The sequence below is a fragment of the Mobula hypostoma genome, chromosome X1 (genome assembly GCF_963921235.1).
Source record: "Mobula hypostoma chromosome X1, sMobHyp1.1, whole genome shotgun sequence".
NCBI classification, from domain to species: Eukaryota; Metazoa; Chordata; class Chondrichthyes; order Myliobatiformes; family Myliobatidae; genus Mobula; species Mobula hypostoma.
In genome coordinates this window covers 54539157-54557956 of record NC_086128.1, presented here as the reverse complement: position 1 = coordinate 54557956, position 18800 = coordinate 54539157, and the positions used below count along the sequence as shown (strand labels likewise).

The window sequence follows — 18800 nt, the reverse complement described above, 5'->3', positions numbered from 1 at the left end:
GCTACTAGTGCTGGACTCTGATCTGTAAGGATTATAATGGGAACTATTAGTGGAGCAGTGGATGACAGGACCAACATCTGCAGTTTCGTGTCTCCACTCTCTGACCAGCCCTGTATTCTCCCTTCAAAATCAACCTTCCAAAATAAATCATTTGTGAAGTGATTCAGTTTGGAAGGTCAAACTTGAAGGTATAATACAGGGTTAATGGCAGGATTCTTGGCAGCGTGGAGGAAAAGAGGGATCTTGGGGGCGGGGGGGGGGTCCACATCCATAGATCCCTCAAAGTTGCCGTGCAAGTTGAAGGGTGGTTAAAAGGGCTTTTGGTGTATTGGCCTACATTACTTGGGAGATTGAGTTCAAGAGCTGTGGGGTAATATTGCAGCTCTATAAAATCCTGGTTAGAACACACTTGTAACATTATGTTCAGTTCTGGTCACCTTATTATAGGAAGGATGTGGAAGTTTTAGAGAGCGTGCAGAGGTAATTTACCAGTATTCTGCCTGGATTAGAGAGCATGTTTTATGAAGATAAATTGAGGGAACTAAGGCTTTTCTATTTGGAATGAAGAGGTGACCTGAAAGAGGCGTATAAGAGGTAAAGATAGAGTGGATAGTCAGAGACTTTTTCCCAGGGTGGAAATGGCTAACACCAGGAGGCATAATTTTAAAGTGATTGGAGGAAAGTATGCGGGGGGGGGAATGTTAGAGGTAAGTTTTTACAAAGAGAGTGGTGGTAGAGGCTGTTACATGAGGGGCATTTAAGAAATTCTTATATAGGAACATGGATGATAGAAAAATGGAGAGTTATGTAGGAAGGAAGGGTTAGATTGATCTTAAGAGTTGGTTAAAAGATTGGCACACCATCGTGGGCCAAAGGGCCTGTATTGTGCTGTACTGTTTTATGTTTTCTTACCAGCTTCTTCACATAACTAGGAACCTGTATCTCCCTGGCCCTGGCATGGGCAGGTTGGTTCTGCCGTGCAGCGATCCAGCTCTACCATAGATCTCGCCTGACATGCTGAGTTTTTCTAGTGCTTTGTGTGTTGCTCAGATACCAACATCTGCAGTCTCTCATGTCTCCACTGTCATCTGTCCATATCCCAACACCTCAACTGTTGTGCCAATTGTTTTACAACCTTTGACACCAGTATTATTTCTGCACTCTCTAAGCATCTAAAACAAGTTTGCCATCATTTTAAAAATACTCTGGAGGTCTGAAGGTTTGACATAACAGCCAATTTACTCCAGACTTGTATCTCCTTTCCCTGAACTCATATTGAAACTTGAGCCTAGAGGTCTACATCATTGGTAAAGGTCTGGTGAGATCTGCTTCTCAGCATTGACTGTGAAGACACCTCTGACCTTGTTCTATAATGTAATGTGTTGAGAGAAATGGGCTCATCCATGTTTGGTGCGGTTAAGGGTTTGCTCTCTCTTAATAGAGTACAGACATTGGTTTTGCCCAAAGACTACCTCCTCGAAGCTGAGTGTGTCCAGTTCTAACCACTGTGCCTGGGGCAGAACTGCTGGCTCACACTCTGCACGCTGCTCAAAAGCACGGGACACGAAACGGAACAATAGGAAAACCACAAACAGTGCACTAACGACAGGAAGGAGCTGCCCATTGCCCAAGAGAAAAAAGGGCAGCCACTTTCTTGTCTTAAGCCTCCTGTTCTTCCTGACGAAGAAAAGCATGGTTAGCTGGTATCTACATGCAGCTAGACTAGTATGGGGACTGCAAACTGAGACAGGGGGCTGGGGAGAACAGTTTCAGGTAACGCCACCACAGTGTGCCCTCTCCCTTCCGCACTTTACATATTAGACTGCGTCCTCTGCTTCCGTCGGCTGCTTTGTAGCTTCCTTGTTTTCGGTGACTCCTTTGTTTTCGTCGTCCCTTGGCCCCCAGAAGTCAAGGTTACGCTTGAGGGACGTGAGGACCTGTACCTGTAGATTAGACACTGGAGCAGGACTGGCAGCAAGGGCGGCGGTTGCCATGGTGCGGTTCAAGAGAGGGTTGGGTGGGTTGCAGCTGGCAGGATGAGTGGCTTTCCAGTAGGCTTCCAGGTACTCAGCCAAATGTTCGCAAGCGTCTTCCAGCTGGTTCTCGTCTAGAATGATGTCAAACATCTCCTGCAAAGGAGATAAAGGGAGCCCATGTTGAAAGGAGCTTTTTACTCACCCTCTTTCTTCCTATATTCCATATTTCCTAGGAGACCATGAGACATAGGAGCATAATTAGGCTAATTCAGCCCATTGAGTCATTTCTGCCTTTCTATCATGACTGATTTGTTATCCCTCTCAATCCCATTCTCCTGCCATCTCCCTGTAATCGTTGATGCCCTTACTAATCAGGAACCTATCAATCTCTGCTTTAATATACCCAATGACTTGGCCTCTAAAGACATCTGTGGCAATGAATTCCACAGATTCACCACCCTCTGTCAAAAGAAATGTCTCATCTCCATTGTAAAGGGTTGCCCCTCTATTATGAAGCTGTGTCTTCTGGTCCTAGACTCCCCCACGATAGGAAACACATTCACATTAGCCTGCTGGTTGCATCATGGCCTGGTATGGTAATTCCAATGTATCTGAACACAAAGGTGGGCAGAGAATATTGGTCACAGCCTGGTCCATCCTGGGCACAGCCCTCCTCACCACTGTAACTGTGATAGCCCAATGTATCTGTCACCTACAGAATACAACACAGCCTATTTTGAAGGTTTTGACAACATTCCCTGGACCCTCAGCTTCTAAACTTGGGGGAATAACTGGTACATGAGCATATTGGTTGTCCAATCCACATTCTATGCTGGGACCCTCCATTTCAATTCACATTCTATGCTGGATATATACTCATGGGACCCTCCATTTGCCAACACTTTCCCTGCAGAGTGCTTAGTGGTTCTGGATGGCCACTCAGCACCGGTTTCTCAAGGGTATCAGGGCATGAAAAATAATAGCCAGCCTTGCCCACTTCCAGAGTATGAATCCCATTCCACGTAACCTGTTCTCTTATACCTCAACCCATCTACATTAGCAATAACTGACATTGGCCAATTAACCTACTTACCCACGAACCTTTGGGATGTGGGAGAAAGCCAGAGCACCTTGAGGAAACTTACACATACATACAAACATAACATAGACAGTGGTGGGGGTCGGAATAGCAGGGAAGGTTCAAAGTTCCCTATAGCAACCTAAAGGCTGATATATACTTCTGCGTCAAATCAATGCCGTAGGTATGCCGTAGCCGCGAACTTTATGCAGAGCCTACGCAGATCCCTACGCCGTAGCCTGACGCACACCTCTCCCAAAATGTAACTACGCATCACGGCGACGCAGACCGCAACAACTGTGATTGGTCCGCTTGGTAGCATCACATTTCATCCTATGCTACAATAGTTTCCCACTGGGCGACTGAAGGGCAAGGAAGGAACTCTGGCTGCAATGCTTTCCATAAAGCTTTACAGACCTCCGAAATTATGGAGGACACATTTTGCTTTTATGAAAAAAGACGCTCACTTTAAATTTGTTTACCCCGAGAAAGACTACCATGACCATGAGGCCTTGCACGGGCAGCTGTGTGCGCATGCGTGACGTGCGCGAATTGCAGAGCGACGCAGACACACCAACACACAAGTATAAATGCTCACAATGCGCGTAGGCCACTTGCGTAGGTTACGGCGTCGAGTTGACACAGAAGTATAAATCAGCCTTCAGCTGGAAAACGGGTGAAACCTTGCACACTCCATTTTCTGGAGGTAATCTTTGTCAATTCCTATTTCTATTTCTAAGAAGCGCTGGTGGGCGGGGGCTGTGGAAGCGTCTGTTCTGTCCCCACATGTTGGTTAGTTTGCCTGTGGGGAGAAAAATGTCCAAATGCTCAAATTGAAAGAAACAAGTTCCCAGTTGTGGCACAGGTTGTGGACCAACATTGGGGAGAAAAGTTGTGCATCGCTGGCGATGAAGGAGGTTCTGTCTCATTTTGATAGTGTCAGTGGGTTGGAAGGACACTGGTTCACCTGCTGATCTCTGGGTTCAAAGGCCCTGACTTAAGGAGCCAGAGACTTGAATCACAGAGTCGTTACAGCATGAAAGGAGGCCATTTCCGAAAGAAGATAATGCCAGTGAACAACATAATCAAGAGTGACATCCTCCAGACAGTTCGCAAAACTACTTCTTCCATTTCTTTTACGTCTTCTTTTTCTTTCAAATGTGGTTCTGCTGCTGTTGGAGCCAGTAATCTACATTTTGGTGGTGTGTTTTCAGACCGATTGGGCGATCTGGTGCTTCGCTGACTCAAGATTGTTCGGTAAGGTTTCAAGTGAAGCATGCGGACTTGAGGCCAAGAGAAATGGAGACCATAATCAACTCAATTTCTCACTGATCCCGCCAATTAAAACATAGAGGCGAGAGCAGAAGGTGAAGGGGTTGTTCAGCGCCACCTAGTCTCTCACTTGCTGATGGCAGAGGAAGATGTCTGCATGTGACGATCTCTCTCCTTTTTGCTCGCTGCTCCCAGAGGATAATGCTGGAGTCCTGAGTCTTGGGCAAGATTTAATTGCTGCGGTTTGTGATTGGACTCTGTAGTTCATATTATGCTGTGTTTCTGGTTTCTGGTTGCTCCTTATTTGTTGCTATTTTGTGCAATTTTGATTGGGATGGTCTACAGATAACAAGCGGCACAGCACTAGATTGAACTGAACTGAACATGCCTGGACTCTTTCGATTTTATGTTTTATATTCTGTGATTTTTCGCTTGTTTTTTTAACCCTCTTTTGTCATTTGCGCGATTTTTTTGTGCATTGGTGGGGAGGGGGGTGTTTGATGTTTTTCTTTGAACATGTTCCAGGGTTTTCTTTGTTTCGTGGTTGGCTGTGGGAAGGAAAATCTCAAGGTTGTATACTATATACATTGATAAGAAATGTACTTTGAATCTTTGAATTTTCTGCTTTATTGGTTATTCTCATTTCCTTCCTCTTTCCTTGTTATTTTTCGATGGCTACTTTCCCATTTTAAAAACCCAGAGTCCTGCACCATTTTAAAAACCCAGACCTTGGCTTCTGGTTTAAGATGGTGTTGGTGAAGTACAGTGACATCTTACTGGAAGCAAACAAAACTACCAACCACTTTATTAATCACACTCTTTTCTGGAAAACAATCACTGCAATCAATAGTCTGTAACTTCCCTTTTGGGGATGATCTTTTGAACCACCTGTACAACCTGGTATTTTTGTGGTGTGAATTGTCGTCTTGAAGGTGCATGACTGGAGTGTCATGGAGTGTATGGGCCAAATCAATGCGGTAAGGTCCAGGCCAGAGAGCAAAGAATGAGCCAATGTTTGGTCATTGTTGGAGTGGACTTGGAGCCAATTTGAAGCTGTGGATCCAAGGCAAGGCAGGTTGAAGCGGCAGGGCCTAGGCCCGAGAGCAAGGAGCAAGCCAATGCTTGACTAATTTAAGCGCTGGGCCAGATTGGAAAGATTGGGCCCAAGAGCGTTTTGAGGTACCGGAGCCCAGGCCCGAGAGCATATTGAGGCAGCAGGGCCTAGGCCGAGAGCGAGGAAAAAGCCAATGCTTGACCAATTTAAGCGCTGGGCCAGATTGGAAAGATCGGGCCCGAGAGCATATTGAGGTGGCAGAACCCAGGCCCGAGAGCGTATTGAGGCATCGCAGCCCAGCCCCGAGAGCGTATCGAGGCGGCAGAGCCCAGCCCTGAGAGAGTACTGAGGGGACGGAGCCCGAGCCCGAGAGTGTATCGAGGCAGCACAGCCAGTCCTGAGAACGTATCGAGGCAGCAGAGCCCAGGCCCGAGAGCATATCGAGGCAGCGGAGTCCAGCCCCGAGAGCGTATCTGGGCAGCAGAGCCCCAGGCCCAAGAGTGTACCGAGGGGGTGGAGCCTGGGCCTGAGAGTGTATCGAGGCGGCACAGCCCAGGCCTGAGAGTGAAGAACAACATGAGGTTTGGCCGATTTAAGCGCTGGGCTAGTTTGAAAAGGGTCAGGGTGTCTGGGCCAGAGGCGCTTAGTTCAGCTCGTTGTTCGGCAAAGTTTACTCATCTCTGCACTGAACTGAGGCTGTGGCCTGCAACTAACAGGCTCCTGGACCGACTGCAGTGATGACTGGCTTCGTGGCTGTGAACTCACTTTATGAACTTTTGTTCTGAATGTTACTTGCTTACTTTATATTGTTCGCACAATTTGTTCTTTTTTTGCATTATTGGGTGTTTGATGGTCTTCTCTTTTTTAATGGATTCTATTGGGTTTCTTTGTTTTGTGGCTGCCTGTAAGGAGACAATCTCAAGGTTGTATATAGTATATATACTTTGATAATAATTGTATTTTGAACTTTGAAACAGTGACTGTTTATTCATTTCCATAGATGTTGCCTGACCTGCTGAGGTCTGCATGAATTTTCTGTGCATTGCAATGGACTTCCAGCATCTGCAGAATCTCTTGTGTTTGTGTTCTGGACTTCACAATCTACCTCATTATGGCCTTGTAACTTATTGTCTGGCTGCACTGCACTTTCTCTGTATATGTAACATGATATTTTGCATTCTGGTTTAGTTTTTCCCTTATACTACCTCAATTTACTGATTGTGATGAAATGATCTGTATGCATAAAGGTGGCATTGATCATTAAAGACCCCCACCACACATGACATGTCCTCTTCTCATTGCTACCATCCGAGAGGAGGTAATGGAGCCTGAAGACACAAGTTCACTTTTTTACGAACTGCTTCTTCCCCTACCCCATCAGATAATGAACCCATGAACACTACCTCATGAACTCTGCTCTCTTTTTGCATGACTTACTTGACTTTTTCATATATATTTATTACTGTAATTTATTGAATATTTTATGTATTGTTCTGATTCTGAAAACAAAGCATTGTACATGTGACAGTGATAAACCAATTTACCAATTTCTTGACTATAGTGCAATTCGTACAACTGAACTCTCTGAATGATCACAGTAGAGAGCCAAAAGAAAGAAGAGACTTTTGGAGTATTTATGAGAGGTTTGTAGGTTTGTGAAAGCACAGTTCCTGCTGAATCTGAGGTACTGACCGGAGGACACTGTGCTAGCTTGTCTGATGCCACCATCTGTACATTGAGATGTTTAGCCTGGGATTTTCCTCGTGACTTTATCAGTCGCTGTAAGACCTGTGGGCAAACAGATAATGAAACTCATGTGCACCAAATAACATTTTATTTGACCAAGTAACATTTTATTCATTTACCCTTGTACTGATGATTCTCAGTATAATACTGCGTTGGATTGGACTGTTTAATTGTCATTATCTTTGCAGTTTAACAATTTATGCCTGGTAGTATTTTTTATAACTGTTTAATATGTTTCCTCGTGGTCACAGTATGTATATGCAATTGTTTCGTGTGTCCCCAAATGGTTACATTTGTATGATTCTGGAAGCTTCTCTTGGTATTGTGTTATTTGAATAGGGGCTATCTGATTGGTTAACTCTTTCTGCAAATTTGAATGGAATGTTTCTTATCTATGGGATAGAAAAAGAACTGACCATAAGGCATATCTCCTTTTGCTTCTCTTTCCCTTCACTTACAAAACTTCTATCAGTGACCATTTTTCAATTTTCTTTGTTCTATTAGAGCTTAATAAAATAATCACAAAGCAACAAGTACTGTGCCTCTTTCCTGACTTCTGAATGATCCTTAGATGAAAAACATCAGAATCCAACAACTGGTTGACATGCACTAACCCTATCCCTCAGTATGATTTGCTGATACACAGCAACCTCTCAACATTAATTGTTGCTATTGATTTCTGGGTTGATGGGACTGTGGAGAGACACAGTTTCAGATTGGATAGAGCTTCTATACGTATTTTAACATGAAAACACTGAGCAGTAAGACCATAAAACGTAAGAGCAGAATTAGGCCATTCTGCACATTGAGACAGCTCTGCCATTCTATCATGGCTGATTTATTATCCCTGTCAACCTCAATCTCCTGCCTGTAACCTTTGACACCCTTACTAATCAAGTACCTATCAGCCTCCACTTTAAATATACCCAATGACTTGGCCTCCACAGCCATCTGCAGCAATGAATTCCATAGATTTACCACACTCTGGCAAAATAAATTCCTCTTCATCTCTGTTCTAAAGGGACGACCCACTATTCTGAGCCTGTGCCCTCAGGTCCTAGACTCGCCCACTATTAGAAACATCCTCTCCACATCCACTCTATCCAAGCCTTTCAATGTTCATTCGGTTTCAATGAGACCCCCCGCCCCATTCTTGTAGTAAGGCTGATTGAAGACAGCGTTGGAGAGGAGTGTAATTAATTCCTGGAGCGCATGCACGTGCGTGTGTGTGTATATATATATATATATATACGTGTGTGTGTGTGTGTGTGTGTGTGTGTGTGTGTGTGTGTGTATATATTGTTACGAGAATACACATAAAATTAAGATGTTTGCTGGCCTGGGCTAGCATCAGTGGCATCAGCAGTTGGTCTGCCACCTGCCCTCAGGGGAAGGAGAGATAAGGAACAATGGAGCAGCGTCTGGAGATGTGTAATGAAGGGATGTGGGAGAGAGAGCTGTCTGGAGCGGCTCCCCCCTTTGAACCCTGAACTGTTTGAAGTGATGGACAGGCGATACCCCAGCAGGGGGATAAAAAGGGACAGGTTCGCTAAGACAGACACACACGCCACCCGAGGTAACGAGACCCTGGAAGCGGTGCGCCTCTCACGAGTGGGTGAGAAGTATCAGACAACGACAAGGGTGAAAAGGTACGATCAGCGGGAACCCGGTGTGTGTCCGCCCTTGCCTGGGTGCCGGGTTCACTGCAGAGGATCGACCGCATCTGGAGGAGGGGTCACAGTCGGTGACCTCAGGTGACATCACCAAGGACCCGCCCAAAAGTTGCTTGTGAGCCATCCCGCTGGTCTGTGAGTGAAGCCGTTCTGAATGATCAGTTGTTCCTGTTCTCTCTGTCTCTCTTCCCCCACCTTGTCCATCGCCATGGCAACGATTACTGCGAACTGAACTACTAACTGGACTGAACTTTGAGTCATTTTGAAATTGGTCATTTACCCCTAGACAACGATAGAGCTTGATTGATGCTGTTATCTTAATTCTGTGCACATGTGCGTTTATCATCGCTGAACTGTTGCATTTATTATCCTTTCGATTAATGTGTTGCTTGTTTCTTTAATAAAACTTTCTTAGTTCTAGTACTCCAGACTCCAACTGAGTGATCCATTTCTGCTGGTTTGGCAACCCAGTTACGGGGTACGTAACATAAGTGGGGTTCTCGTCCGCGATTTTGAACGCTAAATTTGGGACGGAGTAAATTGATTGGGTTAAAATTCCCGAAAGAAAGAAAAGACAAACAGCAGAAATGGAGGTTGAGGAATTTATAAAGGCGCCGACCTTGGAGGCATTAGAGGATGCCAGGAAATCAGAATTGATAGCTGTGGCCAAACGGGTGAATCTTGCCAAGGTGAAGTCGACAATGAGGAGAGAGGAGATACACAGAGCTATTGTAGAGCACTATGTATCTAAAGGTGTGTTTCCCCAAGGTGAGCTGGGGGTGGTGTCTATTGAAAAACCTGCTGGAGACGCGGTACAGGTACAGCTTGAAAAACTGAGACTCGAGCACGAGTTCCGGGTACGGCAGTTAGAACACGAAGAGAAGCAGTTAGAAAGGCAGGAGAAAGAGAGAGAGTTAGAAAGGCAGGAGAAAGAGAGAGAGTTAGAAAGGCAGGAGAAAGAGAGAGAGTTAGAAAGGCGGGAGAGAGAGAAAGAGTTAGAAAGGCGGGAGAGAGAGAAAGAGGTAGAAAGGCAAGAGAGAGAGAAAGAGGTAGAAAGGCAAGAGAGAGAAAGACAGTTGGAGAGAGAAGAGAGAGAGAGGGACAGACAGTTGGAGAGAGAGGAGAAACAGAGGGAAAGGGAATTTGAGCTGGAGAAGTTAAAGATAAGGGCCGAGCAGGGGCTCGTGCCGAACCAAGGTGGAGGGTTCCGGGCGACCCAGGAGGTTAGGCTGGTTCCCCCATTTGACGATACCGATGTGGATCGGTACTTTCTCCATTTCGAAAAAGTGGCTATAAGTCAGGACTGGCCAAGGGATAAGTGGGTTGTTTTACTTCAGAGTGTACTGAAAGGGAAAGCCCAACAAGCTTACTCCGCTTTATCCGCGGAAGATGCCCAGAGGTATGAGGTGGTGAAAGAGGCCATCCTCAGGATTTATGAGTTGGTCCCGGAGGCATACCGGCAGAGGTTCCGGAATGCGAGGAAGCAGTGGGACCGCACGTATTTGGAGTTTGCTCGTGAGATGCAAACATATTGTGAGCGTTGGTGCGCCTCGAAAGGGGTAGAGGGGGATTACGACAGACTGCTGCAACTGATTCTGATTGAGCAGTTTAAAGGTTGTGTCCCTGAGGGTATGAGACCCTACCTCGATGAGAAAGAGGCAGCCACGTTAGCCGCAACTGCTAAGTTAGTGGATGAGTATGCGTTGACGCATAAAATGAAGGTTGCCCCGAGTAAAGGCTACCAGAAGGGTAGTCAGGACGGCGGGGAGAGTCCACCGGAAAAGTCAGAAAGTAAGCCGGGGACTAGTGAAAAGGATAAGGTAGACCGGGAGCAGTCTGGTAGGAAGTCTCCTGGGGTCGTCTGTTATAATTGTGGGAAAGTCGGACACTTTGCGTCCAGGTGCTTTGCCCCAAGGAAGGAGACGGGGAAAGGAAAAGCGGAAATTTTGAATGGCTGTATTGAGCTGTTAAGCGAACCGCTAGGGAAGGACAGGTCTGAAAAAGTCCAGGAAGGGCGCGAGAGGTTTATCTCGGCCGGACTGGTGTCAGTGAAGGAGGGGTTAAAACCAGTTCCAGTGCGGATCTGGAGAGACACGGGAGCGTGTCAGTCACTAATACTGAAGAGTGTATTAGAGTTTAGCTCAGAGACCCAGACTGGGGAGGTAGAGGTCAAAGGTGTTGGGGAAGGGACAGAGTCAGTCCCTTTGCACCAGATACACTTACAGAGCAACCTGGTCTCTGGACTAGTCACGATCGGGGTGAGGTCCGAATTACCGATGAAAGACGTGGAAGTCTTGCTGGGTAATGACATCGCCGGAGGAATCGTGTTCCCAGTCGTGAGATTGACGGGTCAGCCTGCCAGCATGGAGGCCCCGCCCGCGATGGTGAATTTGGCTGAAACATTTCTGCCAACCTTGTATGAGACAGGGTGTAGTGAGATAAGAGGTAGTGAGGGAGCTGGGACGGACGTAGCAGTAGCCAGGAAAGAATTTGTGCAGACGCAGGAGCGAGACGAGGGGCTGATGGTTTTTGCCGAGACCGCTCTCTCTGACACAGCCTTGACAAGCTATTGTGCGGAGGAGGAAGTGCTAAGGAAGAAAGGGAAATCAAGTACAGTACCCGCAGATGAGGAATGGGGGGTGGTGCAAAAGAGTTATGGGGATGAGGTTTTTAACATGGCCCACGAGGTACCCCCCGGTGGACATTTTGCGGTGCTGGAGGAAACAGTTGGTGGAATCATGAAAGAGAGTTACCGGCTGCCCAGGGGGAAAAATGTTATTGATCATGACCGACGCGAACTGAGACGGTCACCGGCTTTTGATATGCTAACAAACCTAGTCGGTGTTAGCGTGGAAATCAATGAAGCTAGGGGCCCCTTGATAAGAGGAAAAAACCATTTTGAAAAGATTAGGATGGGATCGGTCAGATGGGAGAAGGCTATTGTTTTGGCCAGGTCTACTGATAAGGTCTCTCCCTTAATCCCCGAACAAAGCGAATCTTTAGAAGGAGTAATTAAACGACTCGCACCTATGTGTTTGATTGTCCCGAGGAAATGCAAAGAACTGGGACGTTGGGTGATTGTGGTTACAATAGGGCAGCCAAGTAAACAACACCCATATTTTTCGAGTAATTCAGTGACTAAAGGGCTGATGAACACAGAGGTGTGTATTGGCAATTTAACACGGCTGTCTGAAGCCAGTTTGATAGTGAACCTTGAAAAAAATGAATTCGGCCACACGAGGGTCACTTACCTGGGAATTGTGGTGACACAGGGGCAGCTGGCAGCGATGCAAGCTACAGTGCAGGCTATCGCTGACCTCCCAACCCCGACAGACAAGAGGGCCCTCAGAAGGCTTTTGGAGATGGTGGGGTACTGCAGGAAGTTTTGCAATAACTCTGCGGTCAATACCCGTCCCCCTCCTACTAAGCCCTTGCGAGAGAAAATTGAGTCGGAATGGGACGACCCTTGTTGTTGTGGTCCGGGACAAAACCAAATGAGAGGTTACATTGGTCGCAATTCATCAGTGTTTTTGGCCACTATGAAGTTTGCTGAGTTGGAGCCTGGTCTAAGGGATTATTAATAACACGTGTAAAAGGAACAGAAAATGTGATGACTGTCTGTCAAGGTGTTGACAGCTTCAAATTCTCTGTATTAGCTAAATAACTGTTAAAGATGTATATTGTGTATGTATCAAATAATGTAGTCATGTTTGTAATTTTTACCTCCCGGTAAAAATCCTTAAAGGGGGGAAGTGTTACGAGAATACACATAAAATTAAGATGTTTGCTGGCCTGGGCTAGCATCAGTGGCATCAGCAGTTGGTCTGCCACCTGCCCTCAGGGGAAGGAGAGATAAGGAACAATGGAGCAGCGTCTGGAGATGTGTAATGAAGGGATGTGGGAGAGAGAGCTGTCTGGAGCGGCTCCCCCCTTTGAACCCTGAACTGTTTGAAGTGATGGACAGGCGATACCCCAGCAGGGGGATAAAAAGGGACAGGTTCGCTAAGACAGACACACACGCCACCCGAGGTAACGAGACCCTGGAAGCGGTACGCTTCTCACGAGTGGTGAGAAGTACCGGACAACGACAAGGGTGGAAAGGTACGATCAACGGGAACCCGGTGTGTGTCCGCCCTTGCCTGGGTGCCGGGTTCACTGCAGAGGATCGACCGCATCTGGAGGAGGGGTCACAGTCGGTGACCTCAGGTGACATCACCAAGGACCCGCCCAAAAGTTGCTTGTGAGCCATCCCGCTGGTCTGTGAGTGAAGCCGTTCTGAATGATCAGTTGTTCCTGTTCTCTCTGTCTCTCTTCCCCCACCTTGTCCATCGCCATGGCAACGATTACTGCGAACTGAACTACTAACTGGACTGAACTTTGAGTCATTTTGAAATTGGTCATTTACCCCTAGACAACGATAGAGCTTGATTGATGCTGTTATCTTAATTCTGTGCACATGTGCGTTTATCATCGCTGAACTGTTGCATTTATTATCCTTTCGATTAATGTGTTGCTTGTTTCTTTAATAAAACTTTCTTAGTTCTAGTACTCCAGACTCCAACTGAGTGATCCATTTCTGCTGGTTTGGCAACCCAGTTACGGGGTACGTAACAATATACATGTGCACGTTTGTGTGTGGGTGTTTGTACATATGTATTTATGTGCATGTGTGCGCATGGTTGTGTGTGTATGTGCATGCGAGTGGGTTTGTGTGTGTGTGTGTGGTGAACAACTCCTCAGACACAGCACACAAGCAGTGCTGTACTTATAAGGAACTTCACCTTGAAGGTGTCCTGGTCTCCCTTCACCACCCAACTTCTCGAGGCTGAGGACACCTGCCCACTTCAAAACCTGCAGAACAGGTTAAATCAAAAGGAAATGGATGCATTCATACAGCACCTCATATTCCTTTCATAGCACCCGATTACAGCAGTGATTGCACATCGGACATGCACAATGGGAATGTTTGATAAGCAACCACTGTTGTAATGAGGCAAACACGTCAGCCAATCTATGCACAGCAAGATCCCCCAAACAGCAATGCTATAAGGATCAACTTTACCAGTGTTAGTGATACTGATTGAGAGATGAACACTGACACCAGAGTCATTGATAGTAGTGATTAGCATAATGCTTTACAGTGCCAGTGATTGGGAGATTGGGGTTCTATTCCAGTGCTGTCTGTAAGGAGTTTGCATGTTCTTCCCATGACTGTGTCTGTTTCTTCTGGGTGCTTTGGTTTCCTCCCACATTCCAAAGATGTATTTATGCTCAGGGTTAATAAGTTATTGGCATGCTGTGTTGGCGCCAGAAGCATGGCATCACTTATAGGCTGCACCTTTGGATTGTGTTGGTTGCTGGTCAAACTATGCACTTCACTGTGTGTTTCGATGTCTCCATGTACATGTGACAAATAAAGTTAATCTAATCTTAAATAGTGTCATGGAATTTCTTACATCCATCGAAGAGGGTAGAGGGAGTTTAAAGTGCCTGACCCAAAAGCCAATTGTTTCTGTATTCATTAGCATATTTAAAATGTCCACACATTTCCTGGGAAAAGGTCCCCTACCAGGAGTAGAATCCTTTCCTACCCTCTTTGAAACTGTTAAAGAAAAAGAACATACAAGCTGGCACTGTGTTCTGGCATTTTCAGGGAGGATGGTAAATTACTATATTGAGTTCAAGAGCCGTGAGGTAACGTTGCAGCTCTGTAAAACCCTGGCTAGACCACACTTGGAGTACTGTGTTCAGTTCTGGTCACTTTATTATAGGAAGGATGTGGAAGCTTTAGAGAGGGTGCAGAAGAGATTTACCAGGATGCTGCCTGGATTGGAGAGCATGTCCTATGAGGAGAGGTTGAGCAAACTAGGGCTTTTCTCTCTGGAGCAAAGGAGGATGAGAGGTGATTTGATAGAGGAGTATAATTCGATAAGAGGCATAGATTGAGCGGATATCCAAAGACGTTTCTCCAGAGCAGAATTTGATAATACTAGGGGGCATAATTTTAAGGTGATTGGAGAGGCTCGTGGGTGTGTGGAATACCCTACCAGGGATGGTGGCAGAGCCAGATACATTAGGGCATTATGCCCCTAAATATGGGGTATAAATATCCCTAGATACATTTGGATATTCTTAGACAGGCTCATGGATGGAGTGTCATGTAGGAGGGAAATTTTAGATTGATTTTAGAGTAGATTAGAAGGTCAGCACAACATTATGGGCCAAAGGGCCTTTACCATGCTGTAGTGTTCTAATGTTCCATATTTCCCAGATGTCACTTTTTTTCTGAAAGCTTTCAAGGAGACAAGTGTACCATTTCTGATAGAAACAGGTAAGTATGCGTTACTTGCCAGTTCTCCACGCAGTGGTTAGAACAATTGGGTTAAGAATAGTGGGTCATTTGGGGCTGGTGAGTGACAGGAAAGATATTGGAGGTGCAAAAACTCAATGGGATGAAATATAGAAACACTTTTGAGGTCTCTTACCTTGGGTGAAGCAATTTTTATGTAGACTATAATTGGGGCCAGAGAAGTTTTGTTAAGTTGGGCTGGATGGTTGATGGTGTCTGCATCAAGAGCAACCAATTGGAGGGTCCTGGCCAATTCAAAGATGCGCTCAATCTCACTTTGTACTTCAGCTAAAAGGAAAAAATCATAAAGAGAAGGCACCTTTACCAAATTACCACTTTTATCATTTCACCAAAAGTGACAAACAAGATCAAATACAACAGGCAGCCCTCCAATAATCTTCTTGGCTCAATGTTAGCAATGGTTCATTCTTTCTTGTGTATTGTAACAATAACAAGGCTCTTTTAGTGGGGCTTCCAAGTTATTTGAAGGTCTGTTGAGTTCCAGTACAGTTTCTTTGTTAGGAAATGAGATCTCCAATGGGAAGCCCATGCTTGCTCTCTCTCTCTCTCTCGAATGGTAATATTCTGTATTGGAATGCTTTATGTTTTGGAAGCATGACATGATTCAACATCCAGGACAAAGGCAAAAAGAAATCTGGAGTTCAAAGACTTTCTTTTGTCAACCCATTTCTCCTCTCCCTCAAAACCTTGCCTAAAGTTATTCAATCCTTTCTGTACATTAGTTAAATTAATAACCCAGTACCACATTTAAGGTGCCCTTCTTATATGTTTCTGAGTTAGAAATAGATTGATATACATTTGTTGATGTTGCATCTAAAAGTTGGACATCACGATTCAGCTCGATGATGGATGTGGCTTCATCATGTAGCATGCTGTGTTCAAGAAGGGAACTCTCTAGCACCTTCTTAATGATAAATTCAGATGGATAGTAAATGTTCACATTGCTAACAACATCAAATCTTGTAACGTAGAATCAAAGATTCATCACAGGACAAGGTGCTGCCATTTGGCCCATCAAACTGGGTCAGGCTTCTGTACAGAAATTCAGTCAGATCTATTCCACGATTGTATAACCAGTTCCCTCATTGAAGCCACAAGTGACCTGCACAAGCCACCACTTTAAATTATAATAAGTAGGACACACCTGAGCTTTGATTTCCTTGTAATGCTCTTTACTTGTCTGAAGACTGTGATTCACTCTGGACTACAGTGCATGGGCGCTCGTACTCTTAAACATATGCTGTAATCTATCTGACAGTGGGAGATGTGAAGGCCTTATCTTCTTGACCTCTTTATAATGCATGGAGTGAGCATAGGGCCACTGAATTTAAGTCAATGAAAAGCTACCCAGGTCTACACCCTCCAGCAAATATCTCTGGATATGTTTAGCTCAATCAAAAGCAGATTAGGTGGATTTTCCAGCAGCATCTCAAGGTGGTAATGATTGTAAAACTTATAGCACTTCTGCCAATTCTTCTCTAAGACTTCACCTTTCTGCATTTGTGGCATTTAATGTGGGAAATTCTATTTCTCCCATCTGTGGAGACCAAGCCATTGGGCTTACAGACTTTGCCGCAGAATTGAGGAAAGTCTTCTGACTTGCTGTTCTGTTGAACAATCCATGTTTTAGGTTCACCAAAGTGTAGCTTAGTACTGCCGGCACTGTAGAGGATTCAGAGAAGGTTTATGAGAATAATCTCTGGAATGAAAGGGTTAATGCATGAGAGTGTTTGATAGCTCTGGGCTTGTTCTCACTGGAGTTTAGAGGAATGAAGGGGGACCACATTGAAACCTAACAAATATTGATTCCTGAAGAAGGGTCTTGGCCCAAAATGTTGACTGTTTATTAATTTCCATAGATGCTGCCTGACCTGCTGAGTTCCTTCAGCATTTTTTGTGTGTTGCATGGGGAGGATGTTTATTATAGTGGGAGACCCAGAGGGCTCAGCCTCAGAATAGAAGGACATCCCTTTAGAACAGATTAAAGATTAAAGTCTGTCACGAGCCTTGTGGCCCATCAGGCTGGTGCTGGTGCTTATGCCGGTTTCTGTGGCGTGAAGCGACTGAGAGTATGAGACTCCCCCCCAGATAGGATGTCAGTCTATCGCGAGGTTAACCCCCAGCGTTTTGCTGGTACCCATTCTCAGCTGGGTAGACTGGAGCATTGTGTGGTTAAGTGCCTTGCTCGAGGACACAAGTTGCTTCAGCCAAGGCTCGAACCCACGACCTTCAGATCGCTGGTCCAATGCCCTAACCACTTGGCCACGTGCCACACCTTTAGAACAGAGATGAGGAAGAATTTCTTTAGCCAGGTGTGGTGAATCTGTGGTATTCATTACTACAGATTGCTGTGGAGGACAAGTCATAAGGTACATTTAAAGTAGAAGCTGATAGGTTCTTGATTAGTAAGGGTGTCAAAGAGTACGGGGAGAATGCAGGAGAGTGGGGCTTGAATAGACCTCAAAAGGGAATCTTATGCTCTCCACACACAAGATACTGTATTGCTATGTTAAATCAATATTACATTTCCAAAAAAAAAGTATCCCAACACACGAAGTAACCGATCCATCCGTTTTATGTGAGGAGCATAAGCTTCCCATTTTAGATTTCATTGAGGTCCAATTCAAAGTTACAATTACTGCTCAGCCAAAAAATAAATTGAATGCAAGTGGATTGTGAATTCCTCTGATAAAAATATATTAGAAAATGATGGATTTAAAAATTATTTTTTGAGGTAAAAAATATTTATTTATTGTACTACTGATTGAACCTTAATAGTATGTTTCAATCTAACTTAAGCACTTTGAACAATATTGAGAAGCCTTATTAAAAACTGTTTTTTCATTCTGGCTTGCTTATTTCTTGGAAATGTTCTGTTGGATGCAAGGATTATTTTGAACTGATTCCTGTCGGCAAATTGGGATGCTATTTCCACAGATAAGAAGGATGAGGGTGGGATCTCACTGCTATCTACTGAATACTGAAAGTTTTGGAGAGAGTGGACATGGAAAGGAAGTTTCCATTAGTAAGATAGTCTAAGATCTCAGTGCATAGCATCAAATAAACGGACATTCCTTTAGAAATGACAAAGTATTTCTTCAGCCAGAGGTGATGAATCTGTGGAATTTATTGCCGCAGAGGGTGGTAGAGGCAAAGCCATTGGGTGTATTCAATGCAGAGATTGAGAGGTTTCTGACTGTTAAAAGGGTGAAAGGTTATGGGGAGAAGGTGGGGCAATGGGGTTGAAAAAATTCAGCCATGATTGAATGGTGAAGTAGATTTGACGGGTCAAATGGCAGCAGGTGAACTAAATGGATCTGACTGGATTTCTAGTCATTGAACTGCAACACATACAAATCTACAGGAACTGGCCTCATCTGTAAAGATGAAGAGTCTTGACCCAAACCACCATCTGTCTATTTTCCTCCATAGGTGCTGCCTGATTTGCTGAGTTCCTTCAGCATCTGGTGTGATGCTCCAGATTCCAGCATCTACAGTCTCTTGCAACTCCAGAATCATCCAGTTATTCAGGGGAGAGCCAGCCTAAAGGCAACAAGCTTAGTGTAGAAGGGGTGTTTGGCAGACACTCTCATCTTTATTATTGTCATTAATTATTTATTACTCAGCATTA

General features: G+C 45.0%; 1 protein-coding gene across 2 annotated transcripts in view; it reads right to left on the bottom strand.

Annotated features, from left to right (window-relative positions):
• The window catches only part of cacnb1 (calcium channel, voltage-dependent, beta 1 subunit), a 374637-nt gene that overhangs the window by 11995 nt on the left and 343842 nt on the right, over positions 1-18800 (bottom strand). For both annotated transcript variants that reach the window (XM_063038057.1, XM_063038058.1), the window contains exons 11-13: positions 15285-15436; positions 7073-7168; positions 1944-2129 (exon numbers count right to left, since the gene is read on the bottom strand). In XM_063038057.1, the coding sequence (XP_062894127.1) occupies positions 1944-2129; positions 7073-7168; positions 15285-15436 (434 nt within the window). The remainder of the gene's footprint in view (positions 1-1943; positions 2130-7072; positions 7169-15284; positions 15437-18800) is intronic.